Raw genomic sequence first — 19,230 nt, 5'->3', positions numbered from 1 at the left:
TGGAGTTGCTTTGATGTTGGCAGAAATGTACTTCATGTGAGATGCATCTAGATAATGGAAATTAGAGAATTAAATGAGCCAAAAACCAGGAGGAGGAAATGCTGTAACAAATTCATCTTCATGTTGGATAAGGGCTGTAGAAAAGACTGGGTTGGGTGTTCAGGAATTATATAATGATACAAATATGACATCAGCATTAATTGAATGTCACATATGGAGATTTGTATTTGCATGTATAACTCAGGCTTTGCACCAGGTCCATTGTTAAGGAAAGTAACCTCAGTGACGTCTCGAGATATAATTATGCAATGCAATTCATTTATTTTATATTTTCAGGAATATTACATCTAGAGCATTAGCCTTTGCATGTGACATTATAAGAATTAAGTGTATTTCTAAAAGCATGTGTGGGTGGAAAACATTGGAGATACAACTTTATTAAGTTTTCCCCAAATTGTTTGTGACTTTGAATTCCACTGAAGTAGTCAATGTAATGAAGAAATAAAATGTGTGCGTGTAGCAAAGTGACACAACCAAAGCCATTTTATTATTACCTTTATGGTTCTTTCATTTTGCTGTTGGCTTCAACTGCATCTCAAATTTCACTTTAAATATCTGAAATATATTTTTGCTGTGGTTCAGTGGACATAATTATAAAACCTGTCAACGTCACATCATATGGATAGGTACAAGATATTTAATGAGTAAGTTGGTTAAGCTTCTAATGTAGGAATTTTGAAAGCTGTCAAATGTCATGTGTGCAGTGAGTTTTCATATTTCAGTGTTGTCACTAAGCAGTATGTCACTGGGCACGTCAAATAAAGATGACCTGCAAAGTGGGGAGACATAAAGCTGCTCCAAATCACACACCACATTCTGGTGACAGAATTAAACAGAAATATGGTCTAAGGTTCAGGGCATGATGAAAATATTAGGCTTCTTGACAGGTCTGGGGGAAGATTTTTGTTTGGTTTTATCCCCTGACTCTTCACTCAACCAGCTACACGAAATTCTTATTGAGCAGAGCTGAAATGTGAGATCAGTGTACCACCGAGGGCTTTGGTTAGATGCTAGTGCAGATGAGGGATGGGACAAGCAGCAGATTCACTTCCCAGATCCAAGCAGGAGCCCCAGTGGAGCAAGGCAGGAGATGCAGAGGGTGTCACAGACAGGCTGTGCCCTGCTGGGTCCTTTGCTAACTCACTGGACCCTCAAATTGCACCAAGGAGCATTTTCCAGCTGAGCTCCATTGAGACAGGACCCTGCAGGATGTCTGGTGTGTAGGACACTCCCTGCAGTAGGGAATTTCCTCTGTAGCCACAAGGTAAAAAAAAACATTTTGGTGGTGCTGGTGACCACAACCAGGCAGGGGATTTTTTTAGAGCATAAGGAAAGAGAGGCTGCACCACTGCAGAGTCCATCCAAGCCATGCCAGTTCCCGGGCAGGAAGGCTGAAGAAGGGGTACAGCTGCTGGGACAGCAGGTTTGGGACAGGATCAGGTAGGGAAGAAGCAGAGGAGAGAGACCATGGTCAGTGGAACAAAGCCCATTGTCCCCCAGCTCCCATGGCTGTGTCATTGACTCCTCTCAGCTCTGAAGGATTAACTCAGCAAAGAGGTTGTGCATTGATGCAGCTGGCTGCAGAGAGCAAGCTGAAAGAAGACATAATTAGGTATATTTCATAAATAAATATTGTATCCTAGGAATTCACATAGCCTTTGGGCAAATCTCAGGAACAGATTTGTTATGCAAGTCAGTCACCAGAGGCTTATGTGATTTTTATGCCTGCTAGCCAATTTCTCTCCAGCTCACTCCAGTCCAGTTTTACTCTTGGTAAGAGGAAAATGTTTTAAACTGACTGATGTAGCAGAGCTGTCCTTGCTCCTTTGAACCCAGATTTTCCTGTATCATCTTTTCTTCTTCACTTGGAGGAGGATGAGAGGCACCTTGGAGATGCATCTCTTTGGGACCTCGTAATAAATTTCAGGGTGGGAGAGTTTTAGTGCCTGAGAGATCAATTCCATCACAAACAGCAGCCACATGGCCATTTACCTTTTGTGGCACCTCACTTGTGTCTGAGTGACATCACACCCCAGTGCCAGAAGTTTTAAAAGAATCTACCTCAGCTCATTTGCCAGAGCCCCTAATAAGTGTAATTCTGTCAAGTGTTTGCATCCTTGGTGTTTAGTTCAGTAACAGCAGCTTTTACTCCTCTCTTCATCCATAAATATTGTCCAATTGTCAAGTTATTGGAGTTTGCAACACTATTAAATATTAGTTTGAAAGTCAGATACTAAAGATTGCATCGCTCACTTTTCCTCTAATTCTTGCAAAACATCAAAATCATTAATCTGCAGATAATGAAGAGGAACAGTTTGATAATGTGAAGAAAACAGTGAAATCTGGCTGGAAGGAGATGTCCAGCTCTGGCTGTGCTTAAGGGATCTCTCCGTTTGCCTTGGAGCAGTTTTCCTTGGAAAGCTTTAGTCGTGTTTGAGGTTAAAGAGCTTTGCTGCAGCTCAAGACATGATGGTCAGTTGTAGGTCAAACATCTGTTTAAGCCCTCTGAGTTCTGGCAGGAAGATCAGATATTCTGCTGAGACCTCATTTCCCTAAATGTCCTAGTCCAGACACAAGGAAGGAATGATAGGATAGATTCTGCTGCTGTAAATCACAGAACTTTTACAGGCACTAATAGGTCACTTAAATTTAGGGTAACAAAGGAGCTGTGATGTGTTTTGTACTCTTACCAAATCATTTATTCACTGCTTTTACTTTTTCAGTTAAGCATTGCGTTTCTTTAGACCTGCATTTTATATGAATATGCAGATACAGAATTAAATGTGTGCCTTCCATTTTTCAAGTCTTAATTTGCTTCCCCAGACACTGACAGTTGGTTCTGCTTTTTTTTTATTTTTGGGTTTTTCTTCCTATATAATTTATCAGTTGGCTGTTTGACCTCTTCTCTGCTTCACTCAATATCCCTTTATCCCTCATTTTTCTTAGTAACCAGTTTGTCTATTGTGTGAAATGTTTGTTAGAAGTTACTTCATCTCTCCTTTAAAAGTGCCACAGAAACAGCAAAGGTCTTTCTGCTGGAGGGGATAGTCTCCTGTGGGGAAAGATAACTGAAACATTTCAACTGCAGAAAGCTGAAAGGTTGAGACAGACTTTGCACCCCTCTCCTGCTTTCTGTGATCAAATCCTGAGAGGTTTTGTAAGGAAAACTTCCACGAGGAGGAGGAACACACTACAAATCTATGTGTAGTAAAATCTTAGGAAAATGCAGGAAACCCGAGCTGTATTTCCTCTTGCAAGCACTTTGTTGTATCAAGGCTGAAAACAAAATAAGACTTTCATGGTTTTTTTGACAGTACAAGAGGGAGACTCTGAAGACAACGAAGTACGTGGAGCTTGTTATTGTGGCAGATAATCGTGAGGTAAGGAACTGCAAAATAAAAAGTTATGTGAGCAGCAAAGGGGCAGCTCAGTTCAGTTGCCATGGTACTGCAAATAAAGTGCTTCAGACAATAATATGATGTTTTCTGAGGTAAATCATTCTCCCTAATTAGGGCTGAGCAAGGAAGGAATATTAAGATACGACAACATTGATACTCAGTTGCAAAATTTCTTGCATTACCTCAGAAGGAGTTTGACTCTGAAAGAACTGTGTCAGTAGGGGAGAAGAGGCAAATATTCATTCCTTGAGCAAGTTAAGTCCTCACTGCCATTCACTGTGCCCTCGGTGGGGCTGTCAGGGCTCCTGGAGCAGTGCTTGCCCATCACATCATCACATTCCATGGAGCACGGCTGCCTTCTTGATGGCTTGCAAAGGGAGCTTCAAAGTACCCAGCACTGGCTGTAAAAATGAATGGCAAAGATCTGAATCCTGGCTTGAATTATTTTGCTGCCTTTTCATTTATTTATTTATTTTTGTCTCCTTGATCACTGCTACTTAGAGAATTGCAATCACTCTTTGCAAGACCTGCTAAGAGAAGAACTATTTCCCAAAACATCAGTCCTGAAAAGACCCCTATGTAACTCTTGGAGATTTTAAAATCTTTTCATGAGAACCAAAATCCTGTGCCACAGTCTGGGTTTCTTTTGAGGCAGACTGTGAATCCAGCAGGAGTCTGCTGGTGGATTTTGGCTGCAGCCTAATTCCCAAAGAGCCCTGATGTGCTGTCTCTTGGGGGGAAGATCTGTGACATTTGTGCATTTGTGCTGCTGGTACATTGATCCTTTGCATTCCAAGTTTCAGAGACAAGGCAAAGATGTGGAAAAAATTAAGCAGAGGCTGATAGAAATTGCAAACTACGTTGATAAGGTAAGAACGTGAGGATTGTTTCCCTTTTCCCAACCTTACTACACTTTCTGAAGGATGCTGAAGGAGCTAACCCTGCAGCTTTGCTGGGGTTTCAGAGCAAAGCTTCTGGAAAAGTAAATTTAAACCTTTCATTTGCCTTTTGATACACAAAGCCATGAGCTCTGCTCTGCTGCATATGGGATGTAAAGATCTATGCCTAAGAAAAAGCCCAATTCAGTTCTAGGATTTTATTCACCAGAGAAGAGGGTGGGGATAATCACCTATAAAACAACCTGCAGAGAAAAAGGATTATTTTTAAGAGAAATTTGGAGAACAAAGTCATTTGTAGCAACAAGGGAAGGTCCAGTTATAAGGCAAACAAAGGCTTGTGAAAACACAGTTAATAAGATGTGCAATCCAAGGAAGATGGCAGAATTAAAAATAAGGAAACAGAGTTGATTGCTGAGTGAGAGCAATAAGAGAGGGACATACACTGGATTTTTTTAGGTCTTGAAATAATTCCTTGACAGCAAACAATAAAGCCTAAGAATCCTTTAGAGTGGTTTTTGAACAAATTAGAGTTTATTTTTGTTGGGCTGTATGGCCAGAAAATATTAGGACTCTATTAGTGAAATTATAACTGAGAGTGTCTTAATTTATCTGAGAACGTATCAAGTGATACTTCAAGGGCAGGAGCTCAAGGAGAAGCATTCCTGATTAAAAATAATCTGCTGAAGACACCTCTACCTCATCCATAATTGTCTTGCTGACTCATTGCCAGAGGACAGGTGTTTATATGTTACCTGCTCAAAACTAATTTTGCATATTGTAATATATTTTTTGCTTCATGCTTAATTTATGCTCAGCAAACGATGGCGTTCTCCAAATGACTGGAATGCATAGAAACAAGACAAAGATCTACTGGGTGTTTTCCTCAGCCTGTCAGGCAAATCTGGACTTGATCAATCCCTGACTCCTTCCTCACATTAATCTCATGTTAGAGCTGTTGTGGCTCTGCTGATGTTGCTCTGGCTCCCCTCTTGCAGCAGAATGGCATTTGCTGGTGGGAGAATAGATGAAATCACTTGGTTTTATCTGCTCTGCAAGCCTTGGTGACCCTGGCTCGTTTTCAGCTGTTATTGTGATCCACAACCACAGCACGGCACAGCTCCTCTGCCTCTGGAATGGGATCTGTGAAATCCAGGGTGGGGCAGCCCTGGGGGACTCATCTGCCATGGCCAGGAGCTCCTTCAGGGCTGAAGGACATGGGCAGGGAGTTGAGGGTTGGGTAGGACAGGGAGAAGTAGGAAATCCCTGGATCTCTGAATGCTTATGGGTATTGAGTTGGGTCAGAACTGTTTTCTGGGTGCTATCAGGTGTTTTGCCCTGAAGAAGAAATTGTTTTAACCTCTACAAGAAACGTTCATTATTTTTTTATTGAAATATCCTAATCTGAATATTCTAGTCTGAAATCTTTTTTAGACAACATATATGCTACTTTTCTCCTCTAGTTCTACAGGCCACTAAACATCCGAGTGGCCCTGGTGGGAGTGGAGGTGTGGAATGACATGGATAAGTGCTCCATTTCCCAGGACCCTTTCACCAGCCTGCACGAGTTCCTGGACTGGAGAAAGCTCAGACTCCTGCCTCGGAAAGCCCATGACAATGCACAGCTGATCAGGTAGGCTTGACTCTGGATTTGATACCACCGGGATTTTGGAGATTTTGGGGATTTCAGGATAGCTGTGCTGAGCTGTTGGAAGGAACATCTGTCTTCCTGAGGTTTTGCCTTTCCCCTCTGCAAACATCAAACCCAAAATCACTCTGCAGGGCCCAGCAGCAGATGCTCCAGATGAGTTTCCTTTTCCAGCCCTGGTGCTCGAAGCCTGTCCTGAGTACAACTCGTGTAGAGCAGGAGGTTGTAATCAGCTGCTGCATGCTCAGGGTGTGAAGTTACAACCAGTTTAAACTGCCCTCAGTCTAAATTTTCACTGGAAAAGCCAGTCCTGCTCTGACCCTAACGTGAAGCCTATTTCTTAATGAAAAGACCTCAGTATGCTTTAAAATTCTGTCCAATTTAGACAATTTATTTGCATTCATGATTTAAAAATTAAACCATAAACATATTTTACCCCGCTGCTTTTTCTTGGAATAAAGTAATTGAGCAAAGGCCCCTGTCAACCCAAACCAGTCTATGGTTCTGTAAAAGTAAAAGCACTCTTAAAAAAACAAGATAAGAGGAACACCTCTTTTTTAATAAATTGACTATTCTTTATACTGAGAAGATAAACACACCTGATGTCTCCGTAATTAAAAGGAGTTATTTACTTTTTACATTACCTGAATAAGAATAAATTGAGCCCTTCCAAACTGTCCCACCTGAGATATTTGATTTCTCTCTATGTATAATAACACTTTGTTAGAAATTATTGCATTCAAGGCTGTGCATCATCACAAGTGGCACATAAACTTCCCCCTGCATTACAACAAAATTTGTTTGAGTTAGAGACATCGTTTTTGTGCTTGCACTCCTGTTCCCAGCTTCAGAAACAAAGACAGGGAAGAAGGGTCCTGTTGCAGCAGTAAAAACTGAGGAGGGTGATCCATTTGGAGTGATCCCATTGGGGGTGATCCAGTGGGAGTGATCCCACTGGGGGTGATCCCATTGGGGGTGATCCCACTGGGGCTGATCCATTAGGAGTGATCCCACTGGGAGTGATCCAGTGGGAGTGATCCCATTGGGGGTGATCCCATTGGGCTGATCCCTTCAGAGTGATCCCATTGGAAGTAATCCAGTGGGAGTGATCCCATTGGGGATGATCCAATGGGGTTTATCCAATGGGGATGATCCACTGGAGGAGATCCAGTGGGAGGGATCCCACTGGGGGTGGTCCCATTGGGTGTGATCCCATTGGGGCTGATCCTGATCCATTAGGAGCGATCCCATTGGGAGCGATCCAGTGGGAGTGATCCCATTGGGGATGATCCAATGGAGGTGATCCCAGTGGGGATGATCCATTGGGGGTGACACAGTATGGATAATCCATTGGGGATGATCCAATGGGGTTGATCCAATGGGGATGATCCATTGGAGGGGATCCAGTGGGAGGGATCCCACTGGGGGTGGTCCCATTGGGTGTGATCCAGTGGGGATGATCCATTGGGAGTGATCCAATTGGAGTGATCCAATGGGCATGATCCAGTGGGGATGATCCATTGGGATTGATCCATTGGGGGCAACCCAGTGGGGGTGATCCATTGGGGGTGATCCAATCCATTGGGGATGATCCAATGGGGTTGATCCAATGGGGATGATCCATTGGGGGTGATCCAATGGGGATAATCCACTGGGGGTGACCCAATGGATGTCCCAAGAGCTGGGACACTGTGGTTCAGTTCAGCTGAGGCAGCACAGCCCATCTGGGCTTTCCATTGCTTTAGAGCTGCAACAGTGAGGAGCAGAAACGGGGTCTTTGTTTGAGACCGGCAGAAACGCAGAGCTGGGGACAGCAGGGAGGTATCTTGGCACTGACTGGTGGCTCTGTGTCTCCTCTCCCCCTCCTGCAGCGGGGTGTACTTCCAGGGGACCACCATTGGCATGGCTCCCATCATGAGCATGTGCACAGCAGAGCAGTCTGGAGGGGTCGTCATGGTAAGTGGGGCAAGCACTCAGCCACTCCAGCTGGCCCAACTGGGGTGACACCACACCAGGTCCTGCGGTCCAGCCTCCTGAACCAGCCCCATTTGTCCCAGTTTCCATCTCTCTGTTGTCTATATCCCCATTCAGATTGCTTGTAAATTATGGTTTCCATAGTGAAAAAAACCAAAATATTGCATTAAAATATAGCAGGGTCTCTTTGCAAGGAGTTTATACCTCTAATTGTTATTGAACCAGGTGCTGAGGTGCTGTGAAGGAAGAGAACCAGAAGATGTGTTTGTTATACACTTGGGCATACTTGTGTTACAGGCAGCAGCAGTCTATCCTGAATCTTTTATTGTATTGATTTTATTCTGTATTTATAGAGTTTCCTGTGTTAGGCCTTATTTTCCATCTTTGCAGCAGAGGTTTTATTGCATTGCCAGACAGCAAGAACAAACAATGGCAGCATTTATTCCAGCTGAGTCTCTCCCAGGGCATTATTGTTGTTGTTAGATGCAAGACATGGTGAACACACGAGCAAACATCTTGTCCAATTTCTTCAAGGAGTTCTGATGTACTTTTTTTCTAATTTTTTCTTTTTTTTAATTTCAATTTTACAGCGTTTTGTGCTGAGAGGGAGGGAAGAAGCTCTAAAATAGAATGATGAAATCTCATAATTTGGGAGAAGTTGTGTCAAAGTCGTAGAAAAGAGAAAGATTTGAGGCTCTTGATAGCTTGAGAAGCTGAGTCTGTAATTGCTGTCTGTGAGAATTACTCACTGGGTACCTGGGGGAGAGGTACAGAAGGAAAAGGAGGAAAAAAAGGAAGAAAGAGCTGTAGGAGTGTCCCAGTGCACCCCCAAGTCTTGGTAAAGGCACAGATGAAGCAGACAGCCCCATTTTACCCATTTGACTCAGCCCTGCAGTCACTGCCTTGGCTTTATCTGCAGTCAGAGATGCCCTTAATGATGACTTTTTGTCCTTTTAATTTTTAGCATAAGATTTAAAACACTCCACGGTATAATTTACAGCCAAGTCAGTCCTCTTTGCTCTGGAAACTGTCATTTTAAAGAGAATAATTGCAAATAGTTCATTCCAGCAACAAGAAAACAAGAATCAGCATTTCTTTAGAGCATCCTCATAAAGATGGGACTAATTTATATGTCCAGGACAAACCCAGGCTCTGTGGATGAGTCCTGGGCCAGGCTGAAGCTTCTGTCATGAAAGGGAGCACAATGTTACCCAAAGACTCAGTGAATTTAAGCTTTTGAGGTGCAAATTAACTTGAAACTTGCACAGAATAGCCAGAAACTTTCTCCAGTTCTTTAAGCAAATCCTCAAAATGGAGTCAAATCCAAATGAAGCAAACACTCACCCCAAAACCCAAAAGTGCAGCTGCCCAACCATCCCCTGAGTTAGCAAAGGCTGATTCAGGCACAGACAAACCACATTTATTTATACCGGTTTAATAAATGTGTTGATTAATTTATTTAATTTATTTAATTTATTTAATTTATTTAATTTATTTAATTTATTTATTTGTACTGGTTTAATTAATCCCTCCCCACACCTGTGGAGGTGGCACTTTGTGACATCAGCAGTGGTGGCCTTGGCAGTGCTGGGGAATAGCTGGACTCCATGATCTTAAGGGTCTTTTCCACCTAAAAGATTCTGTGATTCTATGAAAGAATGAATCACTCTCAGCCTGGGAAGGTCAGGGGCTCAGGTGTCTCGACACTGCACAAATGAAAATTTGGCCAACCTCATAATTCAGCCAATTTCTCACCCATCCCACCCCCAGCACTCAACACCAAAAGCTCCCACACTCTAAAACCTGTTCTGGAAGAAAAGACAATGAGAGACTGCGTCAGAAATGACATTTGAATGCAAAATCTGGAGTGACTCTTGTCTGATGTGATTTTCCTGGTTCTTTTTGCAGTTAGTCAGCTGTACTTTATGATCTAAATTCCTCTGTCATGCCTCCCTGGGAGCCTGCCTGTCTCTTTTCTATAGGGCTGAGCTCTCTCAGTGGGTGACACCCTTTCTCCATTAATTCTCAGAAGAACTCAAAGCAGGGAGAGCAGCCATGTGAGTGTGAGAAGTTTTAACAAGACCTTTATCATTTCATTTTCTTGTGAAGTTTCCGTAGTGTCATAGAAAAACCAAAGAGAAGTTGGCATTAAAGCAAGTCTTTGACGTGATTCAGTCTTCATTCTTCTGTTTCCAAAGGTTGCCCACTGAATTCATGGATTTAAAAGTAAAATATTTCTGAGAGAAGAGGAAAGTGACTTTTTATCTGGGCAGACAGTGATAGGGCGAGGGAGAAGGGTTTTAAACTTACAGAGGAGAGATTTAGATTAGAAATTAGGAGGAAATTGTTCCCTGGGAGGATGCAAGGCCCTGGCACAGGGTGCCCAGAGCAGGAAATTGATCCCTGGCAGTGCCCAAGGCCAGGCTGGACTTTGGGGCTGGAGCAGCTGGGACAGTGGGAGGTGGGGTGGGACTGGATGATTTTTGAGGTCCTTTCCACTTCAAACCACTCTGTGACTCCATGAACCGAGTGAACACACACTGAAAATACCAGGAGCAGGGCATTTGCCTGGGGGAGCTGTAGGTGACAGCATTTAATGATTAGGGTTTGATTTAAATCCCAGTGGAATGAAGGAGAATTCAGCTGAAAGCAGCTGCATGTTTTGTGCAACAGCTTATAATGTCTTAACAGTAGATGGTTGCTTATTCAGTGGTTGTGAAATGTGTTTGGTAATGACTTTTAGTGCTCAAGTTAACTTTGAAGGACCCTGGTGGAATAAATCAAAGTCACATTGCTATTCATTTCTTTAGTCCTTGTGATACTTAGACGGTCTCAGTATCAAATGGAACATGTCACTGTTTGTTTTGATAATCTTCATTTATGCTGTCTTCAAATAACCTCTTTTGCTGAGGCATCACATTCCTCCTTCTAAAAACCCTCTCTAGAAGCTGATAAAATTGCATTCCAAGTGGATCTGAGCAAGTAATGAGAACCGCATGGGCTGGAATAATTGTTTGCCTTTTCAAGTCCCAAGTTACATTTCACATCATTTATTGCTCCACTTCTGGAGTGGACTGTGTGAATCCTTGCTTTTAGTTTTATTTGACAGCTTCAGAGTATTCAGAGAAATATAATCACTGCTCAGTAAGTGGAGGAGAAGCTGGAAAAATAAAGGAAGTTTGAGCTCAATTTGCTGTGTGTCTGTAGCTCAGTGAGGAGTTTCTGCCTTGACAAGATAGCCCAAATTTCAAAGCATCATCCAGTGAGTCAGTGGTAAATTATATGGAATTATTTTGCTGTTTTTCTTAATCTTCAGCCCTGCTTTTTTTTCCATTTGAGTGAGAGGTTGTGCTCTTTTTTATGACATCAGGTTCAATTACACTGAATTCTCTAACTATTCCATCAATTACTGTGTGCACAAAGATAAACCCATCTGTATCAGACCAGTATCTAGATAAGATATCTCATTATGTAGGTGTTGTGCAGGACAAACTGCACACAAACTGGCTGTCACAAGATCTTTATAGAAAGATCTTAAAATTCAGGAAAAAAGATTTTTAAAAGAGACATTTAAAAGAGACAGATAAAATTCTTTTGAGTTTATTCCAATTGCAGAAAGAGCATTTTGATGTGTTCAGAATGACTGTGTTATCTTCTTGATTTTGTTTGCTGCTTGAGAAATGATTCACTAAAAATATTAGCCCAGACAGATGAAAGAAGAAACTCTTAAATCTACCCCAAGTCATGTATTAAGGCCTCCATTAGTACATAGATAATGTTTTAGACAGTTTTACCTTTCGCTTCTTTTTAGTCTGGAGTTTGGCTCAGATGATGTTGAAAGAGTTATTTAAAGTGAATATATTCATGCACGCTTCTAGTGCAGGCAGCTGTACACAGTAATTCCATTTACTGACTGATAAATAGTGGATCATGCATTTATATTACACGTTTATGCCTTCAGGGAAAGCTTTCTTACAAGTGTAGTGGATTTTTTTTCCCTCAAGGAAAATGATCAGTGTGGAAAGGTCTCTTACTTGTGGTTAAGCCAAAACATCATTCTGATCAGCAGCCTGTAATCAAATCATGCAGTGAATTTCTCAGAAATGATTGTCCCAAAAATCAGCATTTATACATGGATTAATGTTAAAATTTCAAACTGACACTTTCAACATTTAAAGAATTTATAGGTTAATAAGAGGCCATGAAAGATTTTGGCTTGCTTTGGCCTTTAATTTTAAAAAGGATATTTTTAAATGTTCTTGGTTTTTCTTAAAAGGTTTGTGAAATCTTGGACATTCTGATATTAAAGAAGCAGTCTGAGGCAAATTAAATAGACTGAGTGAAATCTCTTGCTGCATTTTTAATTTGCCTCCTGACATGAAGGATCTTCTCACTTGTCCCTCACCACACTCATCCTCACCCATAAATTATTTCCCTTTCCAACACTCCACATCTGGTGGCCTCTCTCTAGCACTGCTGGCACTTGGGAGTTTGGGGGATTTCTTGAACAGCAGAATTTTAAGCCCCAGTAAAGAGATTTTCACAGCTTCTCAATGGTTTCAAATGTGTCATGGGGAGACTGGGTGGCCAGAAAGGCTGTCCTGAAAGTCCCACTTTGCCCTACACAAGGATGAATTTAAAATTGAGTTTATTTAACAACAGAGTAGCTTCAGCTGTTAAACTTATAAAACATTTCAGAGGACGGGCGATGGGACCTTAGAGGGGGAATGTGTGCCTTGAGTTGGGTTTATGTGCTGGATTGACTGGTTCTCCTGTTTTAAAGGATCACTCAGAAAACCCTCTGGGTGCAGCAGTGACGCTGGCTCATGAGCTGGGACATAATTTTGGGATGAATCACGACACGCTGGAGAGGGGCTGCAACTGCAAAGCATCCACTGATAAAGGGGGCTGCATCATGAACCCCTCCACTGGGTAAGTGCCAGGCTCAGACTGGCAAGCTGCACAAGCTACAGCTACAGTGGGACAGCTGTGGCTTCATTTTGTGCCTCAGGAACAAAAGGTACAAAAAAAAAGAAAATATTTTTCAACACCAATTAGATCTTGTTGCAGTTATCCTCTTCAAAAAAATGAAATGTTATCAGAGCGCATGTACTATTGCACCTTTCTATTTCCAGGTTAACAATGTGAGAGACAAAAATGCTGTAAGAAACTGGGTAATTAAAAAAAAAACCAACCAAGCTGTGTTGCAAGTGTTAAATCAGAATTTCACCTTCTCTCATCTTGCCAGCTGAGCATCAGTCACAGTAGGAAATGAGCCAAGACTGAGATGAGTGGGTAGGAAATTCAGCAATGCAGGAAATGCACTTTAGACTCTCTGCAAACCCTTTGTCTCGTGCAGAGCAGGTGTTTAGTTTTGCACAAACTTCAGTTGCAAGTGTGGAGCAATTTTAGCTTGTGAGAAAATTAAATCTGCAAGGTCGGTGGGATTAAGGCTGTTCTTTGTCCAGAGGGAGATCTTCCAAGGAAAGAGTTTAGAAATGTGGGAAATAAAAACCAGTGAATCTGTGGTCACTTCTGTGAGTGCAGGGCCAGGATCTGGACTGGGTGATCCTGGTGAGACCCTTGCAGCTCAGGAAATTCCCTGATTCCCTGGCAGGACTGAAGGGGGGCTCTGCTGCTGGCAAAGGCACTGTGCCAAGGCACAAGAGTGTTTTGTAGACACTGAAATTTCAGGCACTCTGGGCAGAATGAGCTGTCACTGCTTGCAGGGATGTATTTTTAATTCCTGGTGAAATGAAGGATATGAGGAATGAGTTCTCCATGTCCATGTTCAGACTAGGACTGAAAGGATTAAATCAAAGTAAGATTTTCCAATTAAACTGCCTGTGGCTGGAATCCAGTAAGAACCAGTGGGGCAAATATCTGCCAGCAGTGTAGGTACAGCTGGATGTGCCTTAGGACAAGAGGATGGTCTGGATGTTCTCTGAAGTCCCTTCCAGCTCCAGCATTCACTCTGTGTGTTTAAAGTTCATCTGTTGCTTAAAAACCTCTTCTGGGAATTGTGATCAGCTCTCCCTCTGCCTTTTCCAAGACATCAGGTTTCTGGGAAAGAAGGGGAGCAATGTGGGAGAGGCCAGGGAGGGTTGGGCAGGGTTGTTCCCTGCTGGTCAGCCCAACAGCAGCCTTGGAATTCCTTCAAAGGCAAAGCTGTCACCCTCCATCAGGGCAGAAATCAGGATTGTGGCCACAGGCCAAGCACAGCAAGTTGAGAGACAAACAAAAGAGTTGTGAGAGTGGAGGAGAATGAGAGGGATTTCTACAGTCTGGGAAAGAAAAATAACTCAGCTCTTCTGAGACAATGGGTGGTAATTATCCCCGTGGAACTGCATCCTGCACAGGTCAGGGCTCTGTGCACACTCTGGGGACAGAGTGAGGTGGGAGAGTATTGGAGATGCAGGAGAACCCAATGGGAAGAATTCTGACTCAATTCAGAAGGCTGAATGATTTCTTTATTATAACTATGTTAAAATACATTAATATACTATATAAAAAGGAAGATATTAAAATTACATACTACTTTCTCTAACTCAACTCATGACCCTCTCTAAGAGCCCAGCCCCAGGTGGGTTGGATTGGCCATCAGGCTCAAACAATCCTCACCAGAATCCAACCAAGCATCACCCCAGGGAAATATTTCTCCAAACACATTCCACATGGGAAAAACAAGGAGCAGAAACAGAAATTGTTTGCTCTTTCATTTCTCTCTGTGCTCCTCTATGAAAAATCCTGAGAGGGAGAGAAATGTGCTTGCCACAGGAGAGGCTCTGAGCTGAGCCCTGGGCAGGCAGGGCTGGGCTCTGGGCTGAGGTGGTTCATTACTGGACATGAAGTAAGTACACAAATGCATGGTAAGTTTAAAGGCTAAAAAGGAGTGTTTTATTTGAGTATCTGATATTTATAGCACTTCAGAGGTGACTGTGGATTGGAGGATGGAATCACTACCTCTCCAGCTACACTGGTTAAACTAACAGTCTATCAATTCTCTTTTCTCACAAAGAAGAATGCAAAACAATTATTATTTACATGAACAGTGTGTGAGAACTCCAGTAGAAATATGTAAACAGATGAGAAAGTTGAAGAAGTTCTATGAGAACTTTAAGACTTTCAAAAGAGCTATAAAAGAAAACTTAGCACTTTTAAAAATCAGGGCAACAAGGTGGTGGTGAGCTCTGGGCAGGCAGGGCTGGGCTCTGAGCTCCTCAAGGAAACATTCCAGCTGAGTTACTGGTTCTGCATCCAGCTGCTCCACTTTCCAATAAACACAGGGATGAACTCAGGATAAAAATTTCTGGACAATTTCTGAGCTTATCTGGTGAGAGGAATATTAAACATCTCCTTCCTCATCCTTCCTTCAGGCTGGAGCCCTTTGGGTGTGTCTGACCCTGTCCTGGGTGCTGGATGTGCCTCTCCAGCCAGCACTGGGCTTGGGCTGGTTCAGGGCAAGATCAGAGCAAGGCTGTGCCCACTCAGAGTTCCTCAGGGTAGGAGGAGTTGGATATTCCATTCCTCATCCCAGGGCAAGGTCAGAGCAAGGCTGTGCCCAGAGTTCCTCAGGGTAGGAGTTGGATATTCCATTTCTCATCCCAGGGCAAGGTCAGAGCAAGGCTGTGCCCACTCAGAGTTCCTCAGGGTAGGAGGAGTTGGATATTCCATTTCTCATCCCAGGGCAAGGTCAGAGCAAGGCTGTGCCCAGAGTTCCTCAGGGTAGGAGTTGGATATTCCATTCCCCATCCCAAGCAGCTCAGCTCCCCCGTTGGGGTTTCTGCAGAACCTTCCAGGCTGAAGGCTCTGCCCACCACCAGCACCCCACAGCTTTGGGCAGGGGGAGTCAGCCCCACCTTGTGGATTTTCACATCCCCCTCCTTGGATTTTCACCAAACTCTGCATCCAGCTTGTGCCTGAGGAAGAGCCGTGGCCTCCTAGCCCAGAGCAGGCTGATTGTTTGCACTGATTATTGATTTAGAAATGGAAACTTTGGGTCTATAGCTTCAGGCTTTATCTCGACACCGTGCTGTCAATCCGTGACAAATATCCTGGAGAACACTTCATGCCTTGAGCCAAACTGCATCTCACCAATTTCAAATTAGCACTTTGAATATTTAATTACCCAACGTGTCTCACCAATAGCAATATTCCCTCTAGCACCATTATTGAAGGAACACTGAAAAGTTTTCCTCTCTGGAAGTGCTTGTCTGTTAAGGAAGGCCAAATGAATGTTCCTTATCTCAAATGCACTCTAGAAATAGCCAAAAAATCAAAACTAAGAGCATCCCCCGTCCATTTAGAGAGACAGCCTGCTCTCAGTGTACTCACTGCACTGATTCTGTGCTTTTCTAATTGGTTTAAGGTAGATTTAATGAGTGGAATAAAAAAATCTAGCTGAAGGTAGTATAAAAAGCACTGAGAAGTCCTTATCTGATGTCAACAAAAAATAGGAAATATCTAAGTTATACCAGAAAGGCCTCTGAGAATTTAACTTTGGAGTCATTGGTGTGGTCGTGCACAACAGGGAATGTTTTAAGGCTGTTGACTTAAAAGGGATTTAATCAATTATTGTAATTTCTTTCAGTTCTTCTGTTTCAGTCTTTGAAGAGGTCTTGGAAATTATGTCTTGGTGGGAAAAAACCTCCAGGGATCAGGGTGGAATTTAAACTCTGTTGGATCTATCCTTTAATCAGCTTTCTATAGTTTTTATTCTTAAAAGATACCAGCAAGATGAGCACCAGTTGTGTGTGAGCTACAAATGTCTAAAGACCTACGACTTTAGCAGGATGTATTTTTTACAACATGGAATCAAGCACAAAAACCCCACAAATTTGTGTCAATACAGGACTTTGAGAGATTCAAGTATCTGCTATGAAAATCACATAAATCCTTCTGTAGCAATGGGCGTGGTTCCTATAAAAATACTATCAATAAGGAATATTTAGTACTAAAATTAGTGTTTAGTACTACAGAATGTTCATATTTAAATAGGTTTAACATTGATACTAATCAAATCAGTAAGGAACATTTAATACACATTGTCCTCTTTTTTATGCATCTGTTGTAATGATATTCCTCTACTTTTTTTAATTGTCTTGTACATGGACAGTTGCAAGTGACAAATAAGGAATATTAGAGAGATTTGTGGCTCTTTTTACTGAGATCTTACTACCTGGAAACTAAGGGACTGGGCTTAGCCACTGATCCCACTTCGGTATTCCACTTTTTTTCCAAATATCTCCCTAAAGTGAAAATATTCCTCCTTTTAAGAATGAAAATATTCCTCCTGCCAGGCAGATAAATACCAAAGACTTCTGGTGCAGCCCAAGGCATTGGGCTGGATTTATACCCTTGAAATGTGAGCAGAATTGAGCACTGCAGAGCAGTGCTGCCAATTAGCAGCGCTTTTTTATTTAATTATTTTGGAAATGCAATTTTTACACGTCCTCCTTCATCAAAAGTGAGCACAGGGCCTTCCATGGGGTTTGAAGCCAGGTGAGCTCCCGCTAAGAAGTTGAAATACTGACTTCAGAGATGTTAGAGATTTTTTGGCCAGCCTTAAAGGAAGAAAAAATTTTGATAGTTGGTGTTCTCCCTTCCTGTAAACTCAAGTGTTGAACTTCCCCTCACCCACTTTCCTGTGTCCCTGAGTGCTGTGCTCTTTTAGCTTCCATGCAGGCGATCCACACAGGGAACTTGTCTGCAGGGGGATTTGTTCTTCCCTCCCTCTCCCCTCTTCCATTTCCTCCTCCTGGGTGAGGTTAATGAGAGCAGGAATCCTCCCAGCACGGGCAGTTTCACCGAGCCCATGCAGATGCTGATCCTACAGCTGGTTTTTTCCCTTTGGGATGCCCAAGACCTGCAATAAAATCCACTTTCACTGGCCCCTGGTGGTTCATTTCTTGTTGCTGGGTCATCTCAGGGCTGATGGAAATGGCTCCCAGGGCAGAGCCATGTGCTCCATCCCTCTTTGCCTTCCCACAGACACAAGCTGGTGGAAAATGGGGAAGGGGCTGCTTGGTGGTGTTCCCCTCCAATCCCCTTTGCACCTGGATATGGGAATGGTGGGGATTTTTCCTCAGCTCTGTCCTACTGCCCTACACTCCTTTGCTTTCTCTGTACATTTATTATGAGATGGAACACCTCACATTGATCTGGAAGGTTCTCCTCAAAGCCCATGATGGAGAAAAGATTAAATATATGCAAAATAATTTAAAATACTCAGGAAAATATAAATTCTGCATGGGCTGTAGTTTCAGGACATGTAATGAGCAGTTGATATTCAAGACGTGGAAAATCTGATATGTGAGAGAGCATGGCTATTGCTATTTTCTTAACAAAGTTCTGAATGAAAGAACATCTCTTGGGAAACTTTTATTTTAATCTAGGCCCCTAGCAGACCTGGCTTTCCTCTTTTCCAAGAGTTCCAAGGCATATTCTGGTTTCCAACTCTTGATGACACACAGGAAGGAGGAAGCAGCTTCTTTAGGATACTTCCCCTCACAACAACTCCCCTTTGTCTTGTTCCTTCTGTGTGATGCTCTTTTTGAAAAGTCAAGAATGAACTGAACTCCTCTACTTGCCTTTTTTTTTCCCCCTATTCTTATCTTGAATCTTGTGTTCCCATTTCCAATTTTCACAGCTAGGATTTAAAGTCACTCTCTCAGATTTTAAATTTAATTTACTCAGATAAATATGACTGTAAGCGTTACAGGGAAGTGGAGCTTGGTGGAAATTCCTGTTCTGTGTAGTGATGACCATGAGTGGAAAAAAAACCAACGTAGAAATGAGATCAATTTAATCTCTCAGCTATAGATTATTATTTTAGAGGATTTTTATGGAATGGTGCCTCACAGGAAAAAAAGAACAGCTAATTTTGAGTAATTGCCTTTCAGTACACAATTTCACTTTAATTATTGAGTTTTTGGAGGCAGGGTCTGGGGGAGGAGACCAATTAGAAGCCCAGAAAGAGCACAGAGTAGAAATCATATGTAGAAAAATATGGGTTCAAGTTACTGCTGTAATTTGTAAGAGACATTTTTCTAACCAGTCCCAAAAAAACCCTGCTGTTATCAGTAAATTTTTAAGTTCAATGCAAACCTTTATGTTAGAATTAAAGCAGGGAGACAATGGGAAGTTGCCTATTTGTGAATGAGAGTGAGAGCAAAGGTGATCTGTTAAGACCTGGCTGAATGACAGTCCCAAATTAAACTAATTACTCTAATTAAGCACTGCTGAGGAGAAATGG

At 42.4% G+C, this 19,230-nt stretch overlaps 1 protein-coding gene across 1 annotated transcript in view; it reads left to right on the top strand.

Moving 5' to 3' along the window:
* ADAM12 (ADAM metallopeptidase domain 12) overlaps window positions 1–19,230 on the top strand; it is a 179,508-nt gene that overhangs the window by 117,401 nt on the left and 42,877 nt on the right. Inside the window, exons 7-11 of the mRNA XM_021526349.3 lie at window positions 3,375–3,440; window positions 4,256–4,327; window positions 5,818–5,987; window positions 7,874–7,958; window positions 12,760–12,908. Of these exons, the coding sequence (XP_021382024.2) occupies window positions 3,375–3,440; window positions 4,256–4,327; window positions 5,818–5,987; window positions 7,874–7,958; window positions 12,760–12,908 (542 nt within the window). The remainder of the gene's footprint in view (window positions 1–3,374; window positions 3,441–4,255; window positions 4,328–5,817; window positions 5,988–7,873; window positions 7,959–12,759; window positions 12,909–19,230) is intronic.

This window comes from Lonchura striata, chromosome 7, assembly GCF_046129695.1.
Source record: "Lonchura striata isolate bLonStr1 chromosome 7, bLonStr1.mat, whole genome shotgun sequence".
Taxonomy (NCBI): Eukaryota; Metazoa; Chordata; class Aves; order Passeriformes; family Estrildidae; genus Lonchura; species Lonchura striata.
The sequence above is the reverse complement of the archived record's forward strand: the minus strand, read 5'-3'. Positions and strand labels throughout refer to the sequence as shown.